At 31.4% G+C, this 13,411-nt stretch overlaps 1 protein-coding gene across 3 annotated transcripts in view; it reads right to left on the bottom strand.

Moving 5' to 3' along the window:
- LOC131847834 (peroxidase-like) overlaps positions 1-13,411 on the bottom strand; it is a 28,865-nt gene that overhangs the window by 9,413 nt on the left and 6,041 nt on the right. For 2 of the 3 annotated variants that reach the window (XM_059197500.1, XM_059197498.1), the window contains exons 2-7: positions 11,416-11,525; positions 10,211-10,511; positions 9,661-9,898; positions 9,138-9,300; positions 8,331-8,527; positions 274-469 (exon numbers count right to left, since the gene is read on the bottom strand). In XM_059197500.1, the coding sequence (XP_059053483.1) occupies positions 274-469; positions 8,331-8,527; positions 9,138-9,300; positions 9,661-9,898; positions 10,211-10,511; positions 11,416-11,512 (1,192 nt within the window). In that variant the 5' untranslated portion in view covers positions 11,513-11,525. Of the gene's footprint in view, positions 1-273; positions 470-8,330; positions 8,528-9,137; positions 9,301-9,660; positions 9,899-10,210; positions 10,512-11,415; positions 11,526-11,608; positions 11,684-13,411 lie in introns of those variants that run through there. The other variant, XM_059197499.1, reaches the window with a different exon arrangement.

Raw genomic sequence — 13,411 nt, forward strand, 5'->3', positions numbered from 1 at the left:
CAACAAAAGTTGATGTATAGTTGAATAAGGAGGTACGTACTTCTAACTTTGAAGTTATTGGAACAGTTATATTTTGTCATAAAACAATGAGTCTCGCATTGTGTGCTTATTTAAAATCATATACATAATACGCAGTTAAATGCTTCTGTGTATTTTATTCATGACTATTATACCTACTCATGAATCCATTATTAATTCTAATTTTTAGTCATATACCTTACATTAGGTATGTCGATATAATAAATAAATTCGTAGATACATCGTATAACTTACCAGCATTAAAGCAAACGCCTGATGCATTTTCAACTAGACATTTCTCAGTAGGGTTCGGGGCTAATGGCAATAATTCTTCTTCATTTATTTTACTCGTCTTTAAAAGGCCTCCAGCATTCTCTCGCAGGGCTGCTGCATCACGGCCGTTGGTGCCGTAGATATGAGACCCATCTAGGAAGTGGCTGGCTTGATTCATCTGTCAACAAAAGAGATTGGACGCATTTAGAATCTTATGTGACGGTGATAAAAAAGGTAGGGGAGGAGAGGGAGTCAATTGTTAAGGGAGACATGATAGAGTAATTTTAAATTATTTCAATGAATGCTAGGGCCCCTTCTTATTTTATTCATAGATAAATAATACATAAACTAATAAATGTAATTCTTATTTACTTTTTGAGTACTTCAAATTATTCTAAAAAAATCCAGTAAATAAAAACAGCCGATTAAATGATATGTATTGTTTAAAACCTATTTTGTACATAAATATTTAAAAACATTATAAAAAACAATTGAAATATATTCACATAAGTCAACAGACAACAGTCTTTGATTTCATACATAATAATGTATAATATATAAAAGAACCGGCAAATATAAACATTTAGTGGTCCTTCGAGATTTTTAAAGCCAATACATGGCAAAATATATATTCAACAGAATATACCAACAGGTAACCATATAAATACAAAAAGACTTCGACAACACAGAAGTCCGATCAACAGATCTTACAATACAACATACAAACCGTAAGTAAATTACGATATAAGTATATACATTAATATTTACAATATATAATAATCAGCATGGCTGAATTGAAGCGATTGCTTAGCAAACGAGCAATATTAAAAGGCAATCTCACACGCCATTATACGTTTATTAGTGATGTCAACAATCACGGCAAAACGTATGAAATAAAAACTAGATATAAAAATTTAGAAAAAATGTTGGATGATTTTATGGAAATTCAATTGGAAATAGAGTGTCTACAAGATTTAGAATCAGATATAATAGAGAGAGAAAGTTTTGAGAATAAATATTATGAAACTACAGCTATATACGAGAAATACACAAACATTAAAATAAACGATAATTCTAATATAAATAGCATTCCTATACAGAAATCAATACATGTCCCTATACCCCAACTAAATATACCTATATATAGTGGAGAGATCAGGGACTGGAATAACTTTAAAAATTTATTTTTATCTGTAATTAATAACAACAACAATTTAACTAAAATTGAAAAATTTTATTACTTGAAGTCTTTTCTAAGGGGTGAAGCCGCAGGATTGATTTCCTCATTACCAATTATAGAGGATAATTATGACATCGCATGGATGACACTTGAGAAACGCTACGAAAACAAAATGTTGGTTGTCAATCACCACTTGAAAATATTGAATTACAATACCATTACAAGAGACAATATCAAACATTTTCTTAGTAATCTACAACAATCTTTAGATGCATTAAATACGATGCAAGTTGATACAACGGAAGTAATATTGATTTATTTAATTACACATAAATTGGACAATTCCTTAAGAATGGCATGGGAATTGAGCCGGCAAACTACTGAACTGCCAAAATTGCTGGATTTAAAAGATTTCTTAAACTACAGATCAGTTGCTTTCGAAAACGTTAAGGATAAGAATACGAATACTAATACATTTAATACAATGCCGCATACTCATATGAAGAGGACGTCTCAAGTATCGACTTCTCAAGCTTCTGAAACTTGCCCACTATGTCATGAAAAACATTATTTACAAGGATGTGGAAAGTATTTAGCAATGACGCCGCAACAACGTAGTGACTATGTAAGGTCTAATAAGCTTTGTTATAATTGTTTATATCCTTTTCAGATACCTCATAAATGTAGCAAGGTTACTTGCAAGTTCTGCCGAAAGCGTCACCATTATACTTTACATATGAATATGCATCCTAGGGCAGGTACATCCACTCAAAGCGAGATTAGTCCTGTTATTCAGTCCACAAATGAACATACAATGTCGAGTAATATAGAGACATCAGTCCCACATGCAGCTGCTCTTGTCGCCAGGCCTACTCAATATCCAGGTACGGTTTTATTAAGCACCGCAATAGTTAGGTTGCGTACTCAAGGGGGCGACTGGATAAACGCTCGCGTATTACTAGATTCAGGTAGCGAAGTAAATTTTATAACTAAAAACTTAACGGACAAATTAAATTCAAAATTGATCCCACACAGTTGCCAAATACAAGGCATTGGTAATTCTCCTAAGATTACACAATATTATACTACATTAAAAATATATTCAACATTCTCTAATACTACTTATATACTTAATTGCAACGTTACTGATAAAATTACTGTTCCACTTCCTCATATGGATATTAATATTGCTAGGTGGAATATACCTTCGGAGTTTATATTAGCTGATCCACAGTTTTTTATAAGTAAAGATATTGATATGCTCATTGGAGCCGAGTTATTCTTTCATATTGTAAGTGGAGAAACTATATCTTTAGGCTCTAGGCGTCCATCTATGATTAAATCGACATTAGGATGGCTTATATCTGGTCCGCTAGAGCTTAGGGGTAATAATAATAATAAGGTTGTTTCTCTTTGCTCTTACAATGATATTTGTTGCAAGGATTTATTGACTAAGTTCTGGGAGCAAGATGAAATTAAAGATCCTTCACCGTCAGTTGCGACAACAGCGCAACAGAAATGTGAGGATATTTTCAAGAGCACTACGGTTAGAAATAATAGGAGTCGATTTACAAATAATTTACCTATCGGCGATCAAAAGTTACAAGAGATAGGTAATTCTTTTAATTTAGGTTATAAATATTTGCTTGGATTAGAATCTAGGTTTAATAAGCTACTACATTTAAAACTACAATATAAAAAGTTTATCAATGAATACATTGATTTAGGGCGTAAATACATTGTGTCTAACTTTCGTTATAAAAAGAAAAGAAAAAGTTGCGTGTTAACTGCCACATCACGCAGTAATACACGCCGAAGTAATTTTTACAAAGCTTGGAGTAATTTCTAATGCAAGTGCTTCTTGCAGTTTGTCATTTAATGACATTCAATATGGTTGCCTAAGGAACGTTCGACATGTTCTTTACTATTTTTTAAGTTGAGAATACTCAATGAATGGGTAATATCCCTAAATTCAATACTACTCTATTTTTGTGTACTATTCTTAATACGCCAAACAATATATTTACCGTAATATGTTATTATAAATTATAATTAAAATATAGATATCTATGTCATATATATTTTTGAATAGTTATCTTAATTTTTAGCCTAAAACATTTTCTACTTTCAATAGCCTACAAGGAATAATTGTATATTGTAGTGAATAAAAATATATTACCAGATTATTTATCGGTGTCTAAATAACAAGAAAGGTCACGATTTTATTTTTAAGGCTATACAGGCTGAGTGCTATAGATTATTTTTTGATAGGTAACTCTATGGATTTACCTGATCCTAATGTGATGCATATTCAATTAACTTGATTATTATTATTTCAAAGAATTTCTGTCCTAAGGCAATTTTAGTTTTAGCGTTAATGTATATTATAGATTTCAACAGAGTTACAAAGTCCTAAATGGATGCATTTTAGAAGAAATATACAGACACAATTATAACACTACTCCATGTGTTAGGTTGGTAGGTAGAGTCATTAAGACAGAATTCAATAAGGCACCTTTCACAGACCTATAAAAAATGCTTGTTAATTTCATTATTTCCTGTACATTTTATTCATAAATTAGTTAATATTCATATTCACATCTTCTAAGGTGGAGTATGTTTAAAACCTATTTTGTACATAAATATTTAAAAACATTATAAAAAACAATTGAAATATATTCACATAAGTCAACAGACAACAGTCTTTGATTTCATACATAATAATGTATAATATATAAAAGAACCGGCAAATATAAACATGTATAATTATGAAATAGATTATGATAACCATTCTTCTATTTCATATTATTTAATTAGACTATTCTAACTGTTACCTAGGTAATATGACCTTTATAAATTCGCAGGAAAGGAATACAGGTAGGTTTATAATTCGCCTGCCGACTTAAGAAATAGTATCTATTAGATATTAACAATTTAGCCAACTTTAATATATTATGATCGTTCAATATATTTACTTTACCAATTGTTTAGGTATTTAAATATTTGACCGAGCACAGTAAATAATTACGAAATATAATTCAATGACTATAATAACGAGACCAGAGTCACGTAGGCAAAATATAATGCAGTCAAAATTGCCCTTGTTTCAATGACGTAAACAATATCAAATTATATTGTTGCTGTTATATTTAATTATATGCCCACGTATTTGTTATGAATTGGATAAACGTTCCACAGGATAGTAATCTAATATCTATAATGTATAATAGATTCATCACGTAGGTACTTTGGGTACGTATGAAATGATATTCATTCAAGTTAGGTGCCTATATGCGTAAACATAAGTTTTTATTTTTTTATATTTATGTAATTGCAGCGGCAAACAACTGAAGGTCTATCTGATTGTAAGTGGTAACAGTCGCACATATCTAAGTATCACTTGTATCACTTGTCTAGTATCCATAACTCAAGCTCTATTTACCGTGGGACTAGATGGCGCTGTGTTAATTATTCAGGGTTATTTATTTATACAAAGTAAAAAAAATCTGATTACACGTTTATACATTTTGCAGTAATTAGATAGAATCGTCACAACACTTATTTTAGACCATATTATGACCCGAATATCATACAACAAAATTATACTTTTATTATACTGATAAAATGCTTTTTAGAATTCTTAGAAAAAAAATCAATAAAATTAATATTTTTGGCTCAATGAGTACTATAAAATATAATTAAACTTACTATCTTAATATCAGAGAGGTCAATTTAAACATCAATAACATTTAGGGAAAAAAATGTTATCAAGACAAGCCTCCAGCTACAACATTCTTGAGAAACATATTATATATTATTAGGTATTCGTTATAAACAAGTATGTATATATATTTTCGTTTACAAAAACTTGTTTATCATTTGTGACATACTTTTGCGAGATTTTATCGAAAGCCTATGGCTTCTATAAAGTATCAACAAAATCTGTTCAGATTTAGGAAGAATAATCTGAAGGTAACATTTAGACAGAGTATCCACGAATATAGAAATTTTTAAATTTAGGAGTCGACAATAAAGATACCTTTAATTTACTTATTTTTAGCTTAGATGCCTTTTTAGCTTAAATTGCTATTTTTTATTGTAGTATAGAACTTTACGTAAATCTCTATCCCATCAAAAACATAAATGTGAAATGATAGCCGAGTTTAATATTATGATATATGCCTTGATTGTTGACTTCTACGACAAAAGAGATGAGATCTAAATGGGTGCCAAGTTCAATGGTCTGTCCTGAAATGTATTTATAACAATATAAAATATCATTTCTTCTTATAACTTAGGATAATATACTGTAGCCTAAGTTCTAACTTGGCCAGTTCTCATATACCAATTATTACTTTCGATTGCTAGTTACTACTAATATTAAAATAGGAACCGACAAGTAACATGTTTAGAACTTGCGAGGGCTACAGTATATTTCGTATATGAAAAACCAACGCAACCTTATAGGTTAGATATCGAGAAACAAAACATTGAGTTTTATCGCACCGCTCCCACACGGCGCCGCCGCGGCGCCCTATACCGAAATGCCTATTATTTAATAATTATTTATAAAAATAATGATTTTACACTATCGATGTGCGCTAAATATTGAAACAATAATTAATACCAAATCTCAGTTAATAACATAATAAATACGAAATTCGACTATACTCCTAGTTATAAGTACGAGTATATTTTAGACAGAATCTAAATTATAGCAACTAGTGTTTACCGCTCAATGCACTATTTGAAGTTTGCTAGTTATCGACACTGATGTGAAGGGGTCAACGTAAATTGGTAATGATCGACGTTTTCATACAATATTACTTTCCGTCCAGTACAGGATGGGATATTTTCGCCAGGGATCAATGTCAATTGGTGGCTATCGACGTTTTCATAGAATTTTAGTATTCGTCCAGTATAAGTTGAAATAGAATCAATTAAAGTGAAAAATTGTAGTAAAATGATAACAATTTACCAGTTTCAGATTTTTTCCTTTATATTCACCTAATTACCTATCTGCATGCCAAATTTGAACTTCCTAGGTCATCTGGAAGTGGGTTATAATTTTGATCTATAGTTGATCAGTGATAAAAATGACGATTTTTGGACATTAATATCTAAATAACCGTTTGAGATATGTTTATGAAATTTGGAACACATATTTATCTCGCAAGTCTCAATATATGAACCAAATTTGACAGGTTTATGTGAAAGAGTTTTTGAGTTATGAGGGGGTCAAAAGTGGCTCCAAATGGTTCGTGTAAATATACACACGGTGCTGCTTGCCAGTTTACTTGAAACTCGGCTTGACACGCTACCGCGTGTCTAGATTTACACATTACAAAAATATTCTGGAAGTGATTGATCTATCAAAACAAAATGTTTCCAATTAAAAAATTTAAAACAAATGCAATTTAAGTAAATATAGCAGAAATACCTAATTCTCTAATACCAAAGTAACGAGTTCATGTGCATAAACCCGCAGCCAACAGTTAATACAATCATAGAAAATAGAAATAGTAAAAAGAATGAAGAAAATATTTAGTGAAGATTTTCTAACTTTACATTATTTATAATAATGTGCAATAGCAATGTACATCTATAAGATAATAGTAGTAGTTCTACTTTGTTAGTACATAATACTTTAAACTTTAACACAATGTATTGTAGAAACAACGCCATCATTACGTTGCATGTAGTTCAAATAACCTTGCTATTATTTAATCCAATCGTCTGTTCTGATTAATATTGCGCAAGTATGCAGTCACGCATTAAACCTTATATGGTTACTGAAAAGGTCTTTATGTACACCTCGATACCTAATTGTTTGTCCTGTTTGACCATCAACGCAGACAAAACCACTAAGTATAAAAAGAATTTGCGAACATGGCTTTAAAGGCCATAAAAATATAAAATCGAAATAAACTTACATAATTTTTTTAATTACTACTAAAATCTAGAATTTATATTAAATTGTTGTGATGTGTGTGGAAAATTACAAGTATGTATTGTATATTAGCATACGAGGGGCAGGCAATTGCCTTGATTGCTGCAGATAGACAATTATTCATTTTCCTATTAGTTTCATTGATGTCAATGATTACAGTTTAAAAGTTCAAGTTCAGTATTTGCCAAGAATTTTCTTGATTCTTTGTAATATAAATTTTTCCATTGCGTAAGTCTACTGTAGATTAAAAACCGCTAATGTGGTATATAAAATATAAATCATTGTGTAATAAATATGTTGCATGATTACTCATACAAAATAACTTATAAACAAATGATAAGCTACATTATATTCGGTACTAATAGAAATCTCTAGAAGAGGTTTGCGAAACTCACTTAGTAAATAAAAGAATAATAATTTTAACTAGAAAACCCATACAGCGCCCTTTACTCCCAATTAAGCCAAGCAGAGCTTGTGTATTTATATCAGTATAATATAGTATATATACTATACTGATAAAAATACATAAATGTATATTTTTAAAAAATACGTAGGTAGGTATACAATGAAGATACCCTGACAATACAAACAACAATGGATACAAATCTTTGTACCGTGCGAGGAATCGAACCCACGACCAACGGAAGTAAGACGATGGGCGAAACCGCTTGACCACTGATACCATAAACTGTTACATATTTCTGATTTGTTGTTGAAACTATAGTATTTATTATTATTTTATAATAAACTATAGTAAGTAAACACTGACAATTCTGAGAAATTATGAGGTCGTAAACATATTACGTATGATATTATATACATACTGACCAAAATCATAATACACATTTTTACTTCACCGTATATAGTTCGACAATAAACAATGATAATCCGTAAGTAATTTGTACATACTTGTTCCGAAGCTCCGAACGTGCAATCTCCTCGGTAGGTAGTAGCAGATCTGGTATATTCCATACATGAAACAGACTTGTCTTTGAAGAAGGGATCGTTGTCAGGCACCGAGATGGGCATGCAACTCGGATGTATGTACCGAGGAATCAGGTTAAAGCCGGAGTTATCGCAACAGCGAATAGATTGCTTCGTATGGACTGATGATAAGAAAAAAAATGAATTAATAAAATACAAACAGCTTTTTGTAAGAGCCTAGTTGCTTATCTTAAACCGTGATTAAGAGGTTAGAAATAGAAGTTACCAAAAACTTCGCTCGTCAATTTCGATGATGGAAGCACTGATAACAAACCAAATCCGAGGAATGTCAATAGACTCAATTTCTGTCTTAATTGAATTCAAATATACCGCGCAAAATGTGGGCAAGTGAAGTGTGCATTCTCCACGATGTCGGCTGTTGATAATGCCTCTGACTGTCCCGTCTGTGATCATAGTGATAAGAATGAACATCATTATCTACCTAAACACTTTATGATCAATCCAAAAATAAATTATAATATGGTGTTGTTGTGGGGAAGGAAGGATTGTTAGTATGTGAACTAATAACTCTATTGCCAGCAATGTACCATATTAGGTTGACATCCACGCGATTCCTTTTGGAAACTATCGTGGTAAATTGCCGATTGCCAAAATGGGCTAACTGACCTGACCTCATGATCATTGTATTATCCTCCACTGGTGCCCCGCCAGAGTAAAGCGTTCATCATTCCATTCATGAAAAATAGGATATTGTTAGTCACATAAACTTACCTGTTTTTCGTACAGGTGTATGAGCCAAATCATTGTATACAAATTGACTCCAAACTGCTAATGCAATTGTCTTTTCATCATCAGGTTTATCTAAGTTATCAGTCAACTTTACGCTAACCATACGGGCGGAGGGTAATGATTTTTGACTAACGGCTCGGCGTGGCTGCAAGAATAACATAGATATATAAAAAATAGTCATGGAATAAAACATGTAAGGAATACAAATTCAAATATTGAAATGCAAATTAAAAACTGAAATAATTACGTAAATATAAGGAATTTTAAAATAAAGATGACAATAATTGCACAACTGGACAGGGCAGCAAATTAAAAATTATTGTAGTATAACGACTGTACATAAATATGAGATAGGTAATAATAGTAGATATTACGTGAATGTGTTTAATATGATCATGAATAAATCCTTTGTCTTTATTTAACTTCTAAACAAAGAGCATTTAAAACAAACAAGTAAACAACTGATATATTTATAACAAAAATGCACAGAGTAATTATGTCTGACCTGTTCGATACCATCGGCGTATCTTGGGTGTAATAATCGCTTGTATCCAGTTAAAGCCTGTCCCCACGACGAACGTACAGGGTTGTTACAGGAGCCATCAAAAGTACGATACCGAGAGGAGATCATCTGTGTAGGACACGTGAAACGTTCTAATCCAGCACATTCCCCACCATATTCACTCTCGCGCAATCTTAACGTGCTTATATAACTCGCGCATTCATCATTTGCCAGGCCATATCTATACATAAACAAAGATAATATCTATAACAAATATAATTCAATTAAATATTATTATTGTATTAACCATTCAATTTATATGACATGAAATCAATTAATTATAATGTACATAAAATTAATAATTATGGGACCAAAACGAAAGTAAATACTTTCCATCAAAAAGAAAAACTTTTTTAATATATTGAATTCATTTACTTTCAACTAGAAAATAAATGAATTGAATATTCTAAAACTATAAATCCATCACTGTACCATTAATTATGTTGATGATAAATATATAAGCACAATGATAACTAACTTAGCTTAGTCTTACCTTTCACATCTATTATGAACTAAGTTCTGAGATGCTTTCGTAATAATCATTGAGGACTGTTCATAATGCATAGCATCGGTAGACGGAGATCCAAGAATAGCAAGCCCTTGAGCAGGCGAGCCAGTCTTCGGAGTAATCCCAGCAGACTGCAGATTAGTTTCCAATCTCTCCAACAAAGCAACGCTAAGTCTGCTAATATCTAAAGACCTGTTCTTTAGCGATGCCGTCACTGTCGGCAATCTCTTTAATTTCTCAGGACTTGGAAATGGAAAGTCGTACATGGGCGGTGGATGCATAGTATCTGTAAGTTAATGTAAGTCAGTAATTCATTCTATGGTAATTGCGTAAGATTTTATAATAAACTGCCAGAATCTGCACTAAATCTGACAGAGAGGCAATTCAAATCTTATATTAAACAATTTTTATGTAAGAAAGCCTATTACAGGATAGACGAATTCATAGAAGACAACATATCAAGTAAATAATTAGTTTATTAGCATACAACGTTATAATTTGTTTATCTCATTGCTTTCTTGATTCAATTATTTTAGAAATATGAAAGCGTAGCGGGTTTTGTATTAATTGCCGCATGCATTCTTATGTGAAATGTGAATACTATAAACATCAGATGGCAATTGTGAGTAGCTATGACGTGGTCTGGTGTTTTGAGTAGTCATGCTCACTAAAATGTCCAGACTTGTGGCGGCGTGGTGGGCCGGGTCATTGGGCTCCCTAAAATATGGTCGAGCGCAGTGATGGCTGGCTCATCCGTCATACTCGTGAACGGGTGCTGCTTGTAGGGACTGGTCTGCTCGAATCACTATGACTGATTACCTCTTATTAATTGTTTAACCAGTTGGTTATGTATTCAATATTTTTTTCTTTTTGAGCATTTAATTGAATTAGTGCTAATCGGTGGTTTGTATTCACACACTTAAACTTAAATTGTAAGTAAGAATAAATTATTTAAAAGAGCAACACACAAGTTTCTTGCTCGTTCTTCTTGTGATGAGACAGCATTCCGAATGAGCGGTAGATTAAAAAAAAAAAAAAAATGTTATGACTATTCAAAAGTGCTTCAATGTAAGTTTATTTGAATAAATGATTTTCTATTCTATTCTAATGTATGATTTATACATATACTTAATACTTTGATGAGCTTATTAGCTTCTTTATTAAGAAGAATGTGCATATTATAGACTGACCTGTAGTTACCAATAAATTAAGTGGATATGGTGCTACATGGCTTCCAAATGTCACGCCTGCCCACAGCACAACACCAAGCAGCACCATCTTCATCATCTCTTCCAGAATGCTACAAAACCGCAAACAAAACAATAATTATTCCGTCATGTTTTGTAATCTGAATAATTTCTCGATTAGTTTGATAAAACCAACCGTATACCGCGACTAAAATCCAGTTTGAGAGAAAAAACAATAATAACCGTTACAAAGCACTCCCAATTGAGACTGATCAACAAATAATGAAGTAAACGGTTTTATTAAGCTGTACATTATGAACATATTACTTATCAATATTAACCTTTGATAACTTGACCTTATTAATGGTATCTTGTAATTGTGTTTCGTCACTAAGGCTGGGAATAGGCTCCACGAGCCTCCTGTACACGCATATTTAAATGTCACGTTCCGATTTTAACTTGGATTACAGTTATTCAACACTCGCTTAAATTGAAGACTATATGGAGGATAGAGTGACATGGATAACTGACAAAAAATATCCTCACCCTTGATATTGGCAAAATCATAGAAACCCCGATTGAGTCATAAAATTTAAAAAAAACTGTGGTCGATATGAATAAATGCATTTGGTTTTATAAAATAGGAAACAATCTGAACTAGTTTGCTATTAGTCGAGAATATTTAAAACTTCTGAAAGAATTAGATCGGGCTTCACGAAATACTATTAAGATAGCTATGATGTACCTATGATAGATAGTAACTTGATCTGTATTATTTCATTAAAAAATATAAAGCAATTCCCCTTCATAAAAAAATCAATCATGATCAGTCGATAACATATAAATTCTAACAATTGTAATAAAATCTATGTTTGTTTAACAAATCTAAAGATATCAATGTAAAATACATTATAAAAAATCTCCTTCTTTACAAAGTCGGTTGAAAAGTATCTATTAGCTTCCGTGTAAATATCTTTTTCTTTAGTTTTAAAGCCTTCAAAAATATAATTAATTTCTAGACCAATTCTCATTTATCGAGTAGTAGGTAACCTAAGTAAAAATTAGGAAGTAGTTGCAAAATTTTAATTAAATTACTTAATTATATCTACAAGTCATAGACAATTCTTTTGTTTAATCTGTCACGTTTTCAATGTCCATTCGTTATGTTTAAAAGCGATTACCAATGAGTTCCTTTATCTACATAAATAAGTTACTTTATAATGAAGAAATAGCTCTTATTGATACACTAGCTGCTTTAGGCACCAAAATACTTCAAGCTTATTCGATTCATTATAATTACAGACAAATATGGCGTGACTTTGTTCAATTGTTTCAGCACAACAATTCATAACAATTATTAATATAATATAAGAAACTACTGCATAAAATCTCACCCTTTTGCATCTTGCGGCGTGCATCACTATTCGATACCAATACAGCGATGATTATTCAACAGTTTGAGAAAAACCAATCATATCGCTAAGGGAATTAAATATCTCAGAAATAATGATGAATATCTAATTTCTTATACCTTAGTTATTGAGTGATTATGATAATGAGAACAGTTGATCTAATCCAAACATTATTTTCCCTAAAGTAAAACGCATTCTTTATTTTAATCACGCAAAAAAATCCATCTCTTTGTTCTGGAATGTTTTTAAAATGTTGACTACTTACAATGACTACATACTTACTGAAAAATCCCTTTGTAGTAGATAAAGTAGTAAATACGCACTTTGTGATTATTTATTTATACGATGAATAACTACGAGACTGACCGCTTACTACCGCAATGGAGATGACTCTTTTAAAGTAGTGATTCGATTTTAAGATTTATATATAAACTTTGATACACCTACACTTATTAGCATACAAATGTCTTAATAAGCATACTAAACAGTTTGTTTTCTTTTACAGAGATTTTTGACCTCTTAACCACAGAATAAAATGAAACAACTATGTAAATAAATAAACAGTAAAGTACCTAATTATGTCTTAA

Source organism: Achroia grisella, unplaced genomic scaffold (genome assembly GCF_030625045.1).
Source record: "Achroia grisella isolate CSIRO2021 unplaced genomic scaffold, CSIRO_AGI_Agris_v1 utg544, whole genome shotgun sequence".
In the NCBI taxonomy this organism is placed as follows: domain Eukaryota; kingdom Metazoa; phylum Arthropoda; class Insecta; order Lepidoptera; family Pyralidae; genus Achroia; species Achroia grisella.